Consider the following 13,086-nt stretch of genomic DNA (forward strand, 5'->3'; position numbering starts at 1 on the left):
GCCATCCAGGAGGACGCTGCCCGGGCAATGTTCGATGTGAACTTCTGGGGCGCAATGAACGTCAGCAAGGAGGCGCTCCGCGTATTCCGCGAGGTGAACAAACCGGCTGGTGGGCGGCTCCTCCAGGTCTCCTCCATGGCAGGGCTTGTAGGTGGACCCGCTCTAACGATATACCACGCGAGCAAATTTGGTACGCGTCGTTTGTGCGAGCAAATCGCTGAGTGATATGCTGATATTTCCATACAGCACTAGAGGGCCTTAGCGAGTCTATCGCGGCAGAAATCGACCCTGAATGGAACATCAAGGTAAGCATCAAGTCCGCTGTGGTGCGGAAAATGCGGGGAATGTGTTGACCTTGACTTGTTCTCGTGTGTTCGCCAGGTAACGCTCATTGAACTGGGCGTATACAACACGGGCGGTATCGATCGCATCGTCGTGATGCCGTCGCATCCTGCATATACCCAACCAGGGTCAGCCATCACAGCATTCCGGGGATTGCTCGACAACCGCGATGGTTTACGCAACACAGGCGACCCTGCCAAGGCCGCTGCGGCGATGTACAAATTGACGACTCTGCCAAATCCCCCACTCCACCTGCCGTTGGGGAAAGACAGTGTCGCAGCTGCACGGAGCAAAGTAGCACAGCTTGCGGCGGAAACGGATCAATACGAGTCGTGGTCAGACGGATTGAAGGTTGGTGAATGATCGTGAGAGCTGGCAGCGGCGGCGGCGTCGTGGTGTCTGTGTTTACACTGGAGTATCTCCCATACTATTTCAATCCGGGATGCGATTTCGACTTAGAAATTGCTTCGTCCAACCATTGCAATGCATGAACACTCTGACCGAGTGGCATTTTCAGGTCCGTGTTTGTCCCAAGTAAATAGCAGACCCTCGAGGCGAGTATGCGATGCGGTTGATATACACAGTGCGTCTATTTGATGTGCTCGAAGCATATTTTCCTGATGCGATACGCTGTCAAGTATGTGTCAGTGGTACACAAGCAAAAAACTATAAGACGTTGAATACCAAAGTGCCATCGTGTGCGGTCGTACGTCATTTGAGGAAAAGACAAATACACCTAAATTAGAGAGTGGGAGGCCAGCCAAAGCGATTACTCCGCTCTGGGCATGCACGCACACGGTTTCAAATAATTGTCACATTCAGATCATTTGTTGCAAAATTCAACAGTTGAGTCGCAACAACCCGCCTGGGGATAATAATAAGAGGCACATCTCATATCGGATAATAGATCTCGTACCTAGGCACTCCACTTCGCGATATTCTGCTCGCAATTATATGTACGGAGAGGTCATGAATATAGGAACACTATGACAAAAACTCTGAGGCAAGATTTTGATAATTGCGTCCTCCCGCAGCCACCGTTTCAAGGAGTGATAGCGTACCAAGGAGTGATAGATGACTGTACTAGACGACGTAGCCTTGGCACTTTTTCTTATCACGGGATTTTGATCCAAAACCGCAAAGCATTACAGTCATCTATTACTCCCTCGTATGTATCAATAAATGAACGGTATCAACTTGTACGGCACCCTCTTTGCCCACTCATCCCACTGAGTGCCGAATTTCGCCTTCAGCAGTGCATCCTCATCGGATGTGCGCGCGATGGCGTTCCATGAGCCATATGCCCACAACATGGTGGCTAACCCTGCCACTGCCCGCCCTGATGTCGTATCCATGACCCCGCACTCCCTCACCCAGGACCCCTTCGCCGCATAGCACATGCCCAGCCCTACAACGCAAGCAATCACAGTTGGATAGCTCGGGTGGCGAACCACGGAATACGGCCCTTGTGTCACGAGCTTGTGTTCGCTTTGGATGGACATCTCGTACGTGAACAAGCGGCCGAGCTCCCGGTAGCATCTGTATCGAATGAGTGTGCAAATAGTAGAAACAGTGCAGCCAGCGAAGAACATCGGGGACAGTTCAATCCGGTCAGCGAGCGAGGCGGGGCCGCGGATAAGTGCGGTGAGTATCTTTTGTGAGATGGGATGCGAAGGCCACTGTCGCGCGAGGATTACAGCTACCTCCAGGAGGGCACCGGAGCTGAGTACCATCTGTCCAGGCCGACGATCATTTAGGCCGACGATGAGCCATGCGTAGAGAAAATACAGCACCTTGAGTAGGCCGTTATATCTTCGAACGACAGCTGAAAATACGCGTTCCCGTGAAGAGACACCTTTAGCCTTCGTGTTCTGCGGGATTGGCGGGTTCGGGGGTGTTAAGGAAATGTAGGTACCTCCATAGCTCGCAAGGAGTAGAGGAATTTTATAAAGCGACATCTCGAGCAACGTGGTCCTCACACTAGATAGAGGTATGCGTTAGATGTCAGCTTTCAGTGAGCTATATTGACGGACCAGCACCCTCTTATGCGTCTTGCTGATGCAGAGCCGGAGGGACGACTATAAATTGGGGAGCGAAGCTGGGAGGCAGTTGAGAGTGGGAGAAGGTGATAACAGTTGGTCGTTCTCACAACAGATATACATATGACTTGACACTGGACAGCCTAACGGCCTGCGGTGTTCATCAGGCCGGATCAGCCCAGGAGAAAAGACTCTGGCGCCAATTCGACGATGCAGAGAGCAAGTGGAAATTCACCTGGCCTACGTGGTGCATCCGAGGTGGAGCATATTCACAGGGTCTCAGATGTCAATACTATTTTCCCTGCAGGCTAAATAAGGAAAATAAGGAATGGATGTGATATGATCGTTATGATCGCAAGTGTGTGGTCCATACATCTAGACGATCATTTGAGTGCTTTTAGTAGCCGTTATATTGCATAGTGATCAACTTGGATGAAATGTACCTTAATCTTCAGATTTAATACGAGTTAAAGACCGCATCCGTGCAAGCGTTATGGACTAATGGTAATTGAATCAATCGGATTGATGAATAAGATGGTCACAAGTGGGGCTAATGTCAGACTTACTGGTCGATGACAAGAATGAAACGCTGTGTAGGAATCTGATTGGTTAGAAAGCTCCCATTGGAACCGGCCGGGTTCTGCTATCAGCTTCACACTCAATTGAGGAATAAGGGTGAAGAAGTGTTAGAAATCAAGTAAGTACGACATTCAAGATGGTTACTACCTATCATACAGCCATGTCAATAGCACGGCGCATCCTTCAGTTCGTCCACGCATTTATCCAGAGTGCGTCTAGCCCACTCGACCTTATCGTCGTAGTGCGGTCCCGTCGCACCCGTGGGCTGCGCGTGTTGTACAAGTACCATCAACGCCAAGAACAGCGTATACCACATTCGCTTCGTCTTCTGGCGCGTGAACACTATCAGCGTACCGCCGTATCCCTCCATCAGCGCAGCGCTGGGGTCTAGAAGTATCGTCTCCAGTAGCGGATCGCCCCAGAGTGCGTGAGAGAACGATAGGAACGACGTGATGGGCACCTCGTCCCCCTCGCGCGCCTCAAGATCCACGACGATCGTGTCCTCATCTCCCGCAAACGACACGAGCGATGGGACCTCGCAGTCGTCAAAGAGAAAGGAGCCGATCGCGCGCGAGAGGTACCGACGCACGTTCTCATATGCCAGCGTCACCCCGCGCGTCTGCGCATCCATGAGGAGCGACTCTAGTGAGAGCGTGAACGCCTCCTGCCAGCTGTACAGCCCGTCGTGCTCCTGCGTGGGCAGGCCGAACCAGTCGTTCTGCACGTCGTGCAGCTGCTTGAGGTATGCACCGATACGGAGCTCAAGCAGTAGCACCTGCCGCGCAGTGAGTGCGCCGCTGGTGCGCGCATGTGAGAGAGGGACACCACGCGGACGGGAGAGGAGCAGGTACTGGTACGGCACAATGGTGAGGGACGTGTCGAGTGCATGCGCAGTGGGCTGCGGGACGCTCGTCTGCTTGATGAGGAGCTGTAGGAATGCGTGCTCCGCGGACAGAGAGTTGGGTGCGTAGGTCTCCGAGCTCGCTGGTGGAGACGGTGGGGATACTTTCAAGACGTATGCCGAACCGTCGGAAAGCAGGAGGACATACGTCTTCGTCGGGGTGAACGCACTACAAGTCAATTGTAATATCTGTTCTATCAGTGATTTGAGAACGAGAACTCACCTAAACCCCTTGTCTAAAAGTTCTTCGAACGAAGATATCGGCGCAGACCCATCGCAATGGTGGTTCAGGACTCGCTGGGCTTGCTCACGAGTCACATCCAATCTCGCTGATGGGATGTCTGCCTGCACAACTCGCGAGGATATCATAAACGAGCAAATACGACCTGAACCGCTTCACTCACCTGAATATTCATCCAAAATAGTCCAGCTAGTCAAGCTCGCGTTCAATGCGTTCACCGTCCGAGTCGAGTTGCTGCGATCTTATCCGAGTCACACAATCACTGTGAGCGCTGTTTTGATAATCACTGCTCAGCGGCGGCCTCAGCCAGGTTCGCAACGCTCGGACAATGCCGGACAAGACACTCACTTATCCGGAAAATTGACATCAGTGAAGTATGGTCTTGTTATTTATTGCAGCTCCTCGAGTTTCCTCAGTTCTCTTCATGGATCGCTGGCAATACATCCTTTGGCGAAAATGCTCAATTGTGGCTAGGCTCTCTCGTTCTGGTCTCTTGACTTCTGCAGTCAGATGTGGTGGACTGCGCTGACCTCGTATACAGAATATACCTCAGGGTACCGCGGTGGCCCGGTGATCGTGTTGGTGATCCTCCTAGAAATGTCACCAACTCAATACACGCCCCGTCGCCAGGCCTTCAGGATCCGGCCGGTCAAGCGCCGCTCGGCCGCGATGAGTCGAGCCTGACGGCGACGACGACGTGCGGACCGGCGGCGACGCTCTTCTCATTGCTCCGCTACTCTCACCACCTGTCGCTGGCACACCAAACACCTACGGCCGCCTGCAGCCACGAAAGACGGTCAAATCGAACGCTCAGCTGCTGCTGTGCCCTCCCCTCCTCTCAACCCCAATCGAGGACGGACAGCGCGCGCGTTCTCTCAGAGCCTCACACGACGCTCTCCTCATCGCCCGTCTCCTCACCTCCTGTGTCGCCGTCCTCCTCATCGCTCTGCTCCCTGAACATCCAGCAGCCGCTGTGCCCTCCTTTCAGCTTGCAGCAACGCGCTGACGCTAGTCAGCCATCCCATCGCACCCACGAAGGCCTTGTCGTGACCGCGCCGACCCGCCTGCTGCTGTACGAAAGCAGTTTGTTTCCTCTCCCAGACCAGATGCGTCACACCCCCTCATCTCTAGGGGCCGCTGCCCACATCGAACATGCCCTGGTGTGTGCGCTTCCACGTGCCAGTCACTAGCCAGTCTCGTACTCCATCAAGGGTAACTGAAATGCCACCCTGGATGCCAGGCAAGTGCTCGCAACACAGCGTTCACGACACTCAAATCTGCCTGCCTGCGTATGACCTCGCGTACCGCCCGTTGATTGTTACCATCAGTCAGGCCACACAGAATCCTGGACCGGTTAGTTTCTGCATTTTAATCTCATGTGACGGAGAGTTCCATGCTGTAGCATCAGAGTTGAGAACGATACTCATGCAATGCTGGTTTTTGGGCACAATTTGGGCAGATAGTGACTTCAAGGCCGACTTGGTTGGACAATATTTTCCAGTCTCCCGTTGAGGTCGCAACATAATATACTACCACGTGAGTAATCCATCTTCTATAATGTGTGTCTCTGAAGTGCGAATCAACGGTTTCACATCAACATTATCCTCATTTTCAGATAGAGCACCTCCCTGTTAAATCTCAGTTCATTTCCAGAGACGGACCGGACACCCGGCGTTGAGTAGCCACGAGGTAGCCACCCAGTTTTCCTAAATTGGCGGGAGCCAAAAGACCACCAAACATTGCCACTGGGAATTTTGACGTATTTAGAAGGTGAGCCACTCGCTCCAAAGGCGGAAGAATGTGAGCCACTCAGAATTACTATAGATGGAAGGTGTTTAGATGTCTTTGGTCAAAACCAAAGGGTGCCATACAATGCCACTGCCTGAGGCCTCTTTGGCTCTATTTGTTTCTGCCAGAACAGGAAGGAATCAATCGGGCGGCCCAACCACGGGCGCGTAACACGATCGACAGGCCTTCCATCGTGGCTTGTGCCTCGCCGGACAGCCCGTCCGCCGCTATAAATTCGGCCCCCTCCCCCCGCTTTGAACATCCAATCCACCTCCCCCTCCGCTTCAACAGTCGTCCTCCCCTTGTCAAAGCACACATTGCCTCACTCGTACACACCCTCTTGTCCTCCTACACGAGTATACCGCCCTTCATGAAGTCCCAACACCAAGACTCTACCGAAACATCGTCCGAATCGAAGGTAAGGCATCACTTCTGTTTCTCGCTTACTCCCACTAACTATCTTGGTGCAGAAATCAGGGAGTGTTAGTTGCCCCACCTGTGGCAAGTTAGTTTCAAGACGCGCAGACCTCTCAAGGCATCTCAACGTGCATCTACCCCCCGAACTAAAGCTCAAGAAGTACGTGTGATGCATCGTCTGTGTGCTTCCGACCTCTGATATAACAGCGGATAGATCTTTCAAGTGTGATTGGCCTGGATGTACTACGGCTACCCTTCAAAAGTCTAACTTGATGAATCATTATCGGAACGTACAGTATGTAACGCTTCTCGCACCGCCATGAGAGTAAAACTTATTTGTTCACAGCTTGAATAAGAAGGACAAATTTTGCCCTCATTGCGACTTTGTCACTGGTGACGCTGGTTCCTTTTCACGCCATAAAAAAGCGTGTACCGCTGCGAGGGCTGCCCCCATCCTTACTGGCACTGATTCACCAAAGGACACGACGAAGCTGGGCAAACAGCCCTCATCCACACGCATCAGGAAGCAGTCGAAGAGATACAGTCCGTACGGGATACCATCGCCTACGTCCACCGATCACTCTTTCGATCGGAGGGACGTATGCTCGACTCCGACGATCAGCGCACCGGCCTCAGCACCTTTGCCGCCGACTGTCCTCCATGAATCTGACGGCTTTCAGGATGCTTCTCAAGCCATGTATTTCTCCTGGCATGCTGAGGATACTGTCTCTTCCGCAGCATCAAATACTTTGCTTCAAGGCTGGTCTGTGCCTCAACAATCTTTTCAACCTACCCCCCTGGGAGGCCATTCCCAGCCTTCAATGACTCTAGTGCCCGAACTTGACCTTATGCAGTCGTACTCTTTGTCAGTAGATCTTCAGCTGCCAGAAGTTATCCCAAAGTCGGAACCTACCTCTGCGCTCGACTGGCATCAATATGGGATCGCCGATCCCCTGCTATCCCTAAGCCAGCCTTCGACGTCGATCGCTCCTACCTGGGACCCGTCTTTCTCTACGCATATGGCGTGTGCGTTCCCTCAGTTCGACCCGATGCAGTCCCTGTACAGCGTCTCTCAAGACTGTAATGATATTCCGTCTGCGCCGCCTATGCTTGACTCTTATCAGTCGCTGCCATGCACCGGATCAACTCTTCCTTACGCCCCGACCCAGCCTGAGCTGGGCTTGGATGTCTTGGATGGTTGGTTTAATGACCAATTCGGGGTGTCGCTCCTGTGAACGGGGTCTTGCTTGTATAGCCTTCGGCTCTTCATCGTTATGTTGTCCTAGCCTTGCGAAACTCTTCGCTGCTTGGCCTCTCCTGTCTGGAGCCCGCACTCGGTTCTTTCAACCCTACTCGAGCGCCACGGCTCCTCGAACATGACATCGGACATTGCAGTCATCTTGCCTCGCCCTGCGGAATATTCGCTGCCTGGTATCTGTCATCGTCCCTCAACCGCTAGCTAGTATATCTAGCTCCAGACCTTCAAGTCGCACTCCAGTGCACACCGCGCTTTTCTACCAGCGACGGTCTCGAACCCCTTCAGCCGACCTGCTTCGCTGATATCTATATGTTTTAGTCTGCGACATTATCCCTGCGGACCAAAATACCTGCTCATTACTGTACATAGAACTCATGCTGTATCGTTAGACTAGATCTGCCCGCGCCCGTTCTGCGCCTTAAATTATTTCTTTCGCCTTCTCCACAGGTCTTAGCTATCTCTATAATGTACACTAGCCTATTTTTCACGATGTAAATTGTTATCTTAGATGCTTGTTGCAGACTTGCTGCGCTCCAGGCTCCTTGACGCGTAGTGTGCCGGCGCCACAGTCAGGCGCCCTACCCAATTTCAAATCGGACAACATGGTATCACGTGGGTGGCATCTCTGGGCGCCAATTCAACTTATAGAGCGGTCTGACGGTGGGGGCGCACTCAGCCGCTCGCCACACACCCTGTTTGCCTACATCCGATTTTGATCACCAAAGTTTCTTATGTCGGCATGGACTCATGCTCTGGCGAGAATATTCTTGAGCGAGCAAGAGCTCTTGTATCTGATGCGCACAATGTTTGTTTCCTATGTACAGGTCCCGATTCTAGTGAGTACGTATATAATGATACTTGATAGGCTCATGTCGTTGATTTGCGTTCACGTCTCCAAGTTAATCTATGAGCGCGGACTCGATTTATAAAAGGCGTCGTCTAAACAGACGATCCTGAGTGGCCTTCAGACCATCGAAGTGCATGAAACTCCGCATACGCTTGCTACCTCGATTGAAGCGGCGCTGCCTTTGAGCTCGACATGTCGTTTTGAATTCTTTGCCCACAATCGAACAAGGCCAAACACGTCCGCGGAAATCCTGATCGTCACACTCTATCATCTCACCATCTACGATTCTGTGTGCAAAATTACTGCGTAACATCGTGGTGGCTCGACGGTATGTTTTTCAACGCTGCAATAGGCATATATTTTAATTGCACTCTTGCGCTGCATTTGTGTACACACTAGTACAGCAAATGACACGCCTCGATATAGCGGGGCAGGTAACGTGGCAACCGCCATTGCCCCTCAAACTCTAGGTATGTTGGATCCAAAAGTCTTCGCCACTCTTTAGCGTCAGCTCACATATTATTGTATTCCCTTCTAACTAGTGACCATTGTGGTCGGACGATCACTTACATTGACAGCTGTCGTGGATTCTCGACATCTTGGCAGAATGGCGCTATCCTGATCTTTGCGTCTGCGAGAAACAGTATGATTGCCATCATTGTTTGCTATCAAGCTGCATACAATATGTTCTGGGAGGAATCCTCGTTAAAATCTACGAATAACTTTCCGCCACGCTTCGAGGTCAGTCAAGGCCCAGATGCTACAGAGCATAGATCCTGCCAGATGATTTTTATCAGTAATGTCGGAGAGCAAGAACCAATAGTACCTACTCTTCATGCAATTCAATGCCGCCCAACTCTCTCTGCTCCCCAGATTCGACATTGTCGATCACTCTCCTGACATCATCAGCCAAGGGTCCAGGACCACACACGCCAACGAAAACGCCCCTGGGCTTGCTACCACATCCTGGAAGGAGAGTCGCATTGCGCGTACGACTGAGGAGATCCTGCAACCGCAGCGCCACACTTGGTCGACCGGGATTGAGCGTAATCCCTTCAGGAACTTCAAGTGCGCTGAAGTTGTGCTCGTGTGTCTCCGCACGCGTGTAGAAAATAGAAATTTGCAAAGCGGTTGTTGTCGTCACACTCAGTGCCATGAGGGAGGAAAAGATAGGAATGTATGGAGCCAGCGCCTCTGTAAGGAAGGTGAGATTTACGCTCATCAATTATGACATCTGCCTCACCTGGATGACGGACTACCCAGATAAGATCCAAGATGGTTACACTGCTCGTATTTCTTGCTGCCTTCTGAAGTAATTCTTCAGCTGCGGCTAGCGCGTACGAGATCCCACTCCCTCCTGCGATCATGAATGCTCCAGAAAAGCTTGACATCATCGTATTTCCCGGCCCACCTGCATTGCCGTAAGTAATTTGAATATTATGAAGCATCGACAAAACTGACCATAAGGCCCTTCCACCATCACCCTGATGTTGATGCCGACACCTGCATCTTCTTTCCGCGTGTCGTCAGCTGCCAGTTGGTACAATTTTTGTGTCCACCTTCCCGCTATCTTACATAAGAGGACGAGACCTTGCCGCGTCGTGCCCAAACTGGCGCTTGCAATGGTGAACGGATGTGCCTCTGCCCAGCCATACCATCCCATTCCGACAGAGAGTACACGCACCCGGACGTGCTGGCCTGCGCGCCAGCCCGCATTGAGAGATGGCACTTCGACTGCAGTGGCACAAAGCTCTGGGACATCATATATGCGCGCAGTAGTAACGCGTGTTTTGAATGCGCGAAGAATCACATCAAGTGCATATATTCCAGCGCCGGCCAAGACGTAGGAGAGGATACTGGGCATGTGCAGACATACCTACTGTGCAGTGAGTTATGTTTCTAATGCAGAAAATACAAAGCTCACCGCGACCAAAAACAGTATGAATGCCACAAGATGGGAGAGGAAGAAAATGTTGTGTGCCCGTTGTCTCCAGATGGCGAGAGAGAAAAAGAACAGGACATCTACCGATACGAGAGCAACCATACCCCAGGTGTAGCGCGTCTGAGAGATGTGTTTGGTAAAACTCCCCGCAATGGTCCATCGATATACTAATGGCAGGTGAGAACTATCGGGACGGTATAAGATGACTACTCACTGAAACCGATGGCGTGGACGTTAGCAGCGATGACTAGCAGTCGGCCAGAAAAACGATGAATGTAATTCAGCTACACAACGACGACGTAGAATGTTAGCCCGATTAAAAGCGCTAGTCTATTGGACGTACGTGGTCCCATCCGATACCTGACACAAAGCTGATTATATTGTTCTTCGTCGCAAAGGCCACGACCCAGGGAATCTGCGACACAGCGACATAGCCTGGCCTAACTTGGTTCATGAAAAGGCTAGTCTTATAAACTCCAGCAAACAGGAGAGTTACAAAGTAGCCGGTCAGTAGGAGGCCACCGCCGAAGTGGATCCTGCCTATGAATGGAATTCGGAGAATGGTAGTAATGGGCCGCAGCACAGCTGTCCATGAAGGAATGTGGCGGGGTACTACGATGGGCTGAACACCCTTTTCTTCCTCAGCACTTGGACGCCGAAAGAGGGGGGCGTGCGAAGACATGGTATTAGCACTGCTCAGACTGGTGAAACGGGACCGTGAGAGGTCTTGAGAGGTATCTAAATACATTCAATGTGAGTTTGAATGCTTCAAACTATGCGAGACTCAAGCTGAAGGCAACCTACACAGCAGGTGTCCAAATCTTGCCTCCTCTGTATTGGTAAGGCGTGCTAGAATCCGAGGGAGCTGCATAAGAGTGAAAAGAGCAAGGATGCCGACCAAGAATATGTCGACCCAAAATACAACTGCGGAATCGTTGGGTCCTCTGTGGCCGGCCTGCGGCTGGAGGACATCTGAGTTGTTGTAGATGGGAGTGGTCATGACGCTACTGCAAGGGGCTCAGAGACTGAATTGAAGAATGAGGAGAACAGCTGGAAACGACCGCACAGCAGTAAAGAAGGGCAGAGGAAATCGCATCGCCGTCATACCGCGACCGGCGGCTGGGCGGACGCAGGTCGGACTGACATCAAATCGTCCCTTTCCGCGTCGAGGGGCTGGCGATGTTTCTTAAAATGCCAATTTTGACCGCGGCTGGTCGTACTCCCGACGCGGAGTGGAGTGCCAGGTACGAGATCTATATTCCATTATGAGATCTGCCTCTTACTACTCCCAGGCGGGTCGTAGCGATTCGACTGTTGAATTGCGCAACCAATGTTCTGAATGTGACGACTATTCGAAACAGTGTACGTGAATGCCCAGAGCGGCATAATCGCTTTTGTTGGCCTCTCACTCGCGATACTCGCGACGGCGCATAATCATCTTCTGGGCTTTACGTCTCCTCATTACGTCTCGCACGTCCGTCAACATTCCACTTGCTCACCGGTTATCTGTTGAAAATACAATAAAAATTAGCATATTCTTTTTCAGGAATCTGTTTAATCCTGAACGCGCCGTTAGAGCATCTAACGAGCGACTTTCCTCTATCCCGATGCCACTTATTCTGTCGCTCTGAGACTTCGTATTGCATCTCTAATTTTAGTTGAAATTGTCTTTGTCTCAAATGAAGTACGGCCGCACACGATTGCGCCTCGGTATTCAACATCTTATATCTCTTGCTTATGTACCACTGACACATACTTGACAGCGTAGTGCATCAAGAGAGTATGCTTCGAGCCCATCAAGGGTACACTCTGCATATCAACCGCACCGCATACTCGCCTCGGGGATCTGCTATCTATCTGGGACAAACATGGGCCTGAAAGGCCACCCGTACGAAGTGTACATGCATTGCAATGCTTGGACGAAGCAACTTCTTAGTTGAAGTTGCATCACGGATTGAAATAGTAAGTAACTAGGAGAGCTTTGAGTGTAAACACGGATACCATGCCGCCGCCGCCAGCTCTCACGATCATTCACCAACCTTCAATCCCTCTGACCACGACTCATATTGATCCGTTTCCGCCGCAAGCTGTGCTACTTTGCTTCGCGCGGCCGCGACGCTGTCTTTCCCCAACGGCAGGTGGAGTGGGGGGTTTGGCAGAGTCGTCAATTTGTACATCGCCGCAGCGGCCTTGGCAGGGTCGCCTGTGTTGCGCAAGGCATCGCGGTTGCCGAGAAACCCTCGGAATGCCATGACGGCTGACCCTGGTTGGGTATATGCAGGATGCGACGGCATCGCGACGATGCGATCGATACCGCCCGTGTCGTATACGCCCAGTTCAATGAGCGTTATCTGGCGAACACACGAGAATAGGCCAATGTCAACACATTCCCCACATTCCCTGCACCACAGCGGCCTTGACGCTTACCTTGATGTTCCATTCAGGGTCGATTTCTGCCGCGATAGACTCGCTAAGGCCCTCTAGTGCTGTATGGAAATATCAGCATATCACTCAGCGATTTGCTCGCACAAACGACGCGTACCAAATTTGCTCGCGTGGTATATCGTTAGAGCGGGTCCACCTACGAGCCCTGCCATGGAGGAGACCTGGAGGAGCCGTCCACCGGACGGTTTGTTCACCTCGCGGAACACGCGGAGCGCCTCCTTGCTGACGTTCATCGCTCCCCAGAAGTTCACATCGAACATTGCCCGGGCAGCGTCCTCCTGGATGGC

The 13,086-nt window shown here is 51.9% G+C and overlaps 6 protein-coding genes across 6 annotated transcripts; 2 read left to right on the forward strand and 4 right to left on the reverse strand.

Moving 5' to 3' along the window:
- Nucleotides 1-27: 27 nt before the first annotated feature.
- FIBRA_08461 (uncharacterized protein) lies at nt 28-705 on the forward strand (the record flags this gene model as incomplete). Its single annotated transcript, XM_012330109.1, has 3 exons — nt 28-190; nt 247-305; nt 382-705. 3 exons carry the CDS (start codon nt 28-30, stop codon nt 703-705), a joined length of 546 nt encoding a protein of 181 aa, XP_012185499.1.
- An 812-nt stretch (nt 706-1,517) lies between these two features.
- On the reverse strand, nt 1,518-2,300 carry FIBRA_08462 (uncharacterized protein; the record flags this gene model as incomplete). The annotated part of the gene is made up of 1 exon (XM_012330110.1): nt 1,518-2,300. One exon carries the CDS (start codon nt 2,298-2,300, stop codon nt 1,518-1,520), a length of 783 nt encoding a protein of 260 aa, XP_012185500.1.
- An 823-nt stretch (nt 2,301-3,123) lies between these two features.
- FIBRA_08463 (uncharacterized protein) lies at nt 3,124-4,277 on the reverse strand (the record flags this gene model as incomplete). Its single annotated transcript, XM_012330111.1, has 3 exons — nt 3,124-4,030; nt 4,085-4,206; nt 4,266-4,277. 3 exons carry the CDS (start codon nt 4,275-4,277, stop codon nt 3,124-3,126), a joined length of 1,041 nt encoding a protein of 346 aa, XP_012185501.1.
- A 1,983-nt stretch (nt 4,278-6,260) lies between these two features.
- Nucleotides 6,261-7,542, forward strand: FIBRA_08464 (uncharacterized protein; the record flags this gene model as incomplete). The annotated part of the gene is made up of 4 exons (XM_012330112.1): nt 6,261-6,308; nt 6,361-6,467; nt 6,522-6,602; nt 6,654-7,542. 4 exons carry the CDS (start codon nt 6,261-6,263, stop codon nt 7,540-7,542), a joined length of 1,125 nt encoding a protein of 374 aa, XP_012185502.1.
- A 1,630-nt stretch (nt 7,543-9,172) lies between these two features.
- On the reverse strand, nt 9,173-11,354 carry FIBRA_08465 (uncharacterized protein; the record flags this gene model as incomplete). Its single annotated transcript, XM_012330113.1, has 8 exons — nt 9,173-9,188; nt 9,243-9,606; nt 9,656-9,823; nt 9,874-10,288; nt 10,337-10,521; nt 10,569-10,638; nt 10,698-11,092; nt 11,159-11,354. 8 exons carry the CDS (start codon nt 11,352-11,354, stop codon nt 9,173-9,175), a joined length of 1,809 nt encoding a protein of 602 aa, XP_012185503.1.
- A 1,027-nt stretch (nt 11,355-12,381) lies between these two features.
- On the reverse strand, nt 12,382-13,059 carry FIBRA_08466 (uncharacterized protein; the record flags this gene model as incomplete). The annotated part of the gene is made up of 3 exons (XM_012330114.1): nt 12,382-12,705; nt 12,782-12,840; nt 12,897-13,059. The coding sequence occupies 3 exons, from the start codon at nt 13,057-13,059 to the stop codon at nt 12,382-12,384; spliced, it is 546 nt and encodes a 181-aa protein (XP_012185504.1).
- Between the last annotated feature and the right edge of the window lie 27 nt (nt 13,060-13,086).

This window comes from Fibroporia radiculosa (genome assembly GCF_000313525.1).
Source record: "Fibroporia radiculosa TFFH 294 genomic supercontigs, scaffold386, whole genome shotgun sequence".
Lineage (NCBI taxonomy): Eukaryota > Fungi > Basidiomycota > Agaricomycetes > Polyporales > Fibroporiaceae > Fibroporia > Fibroporia radiculosa.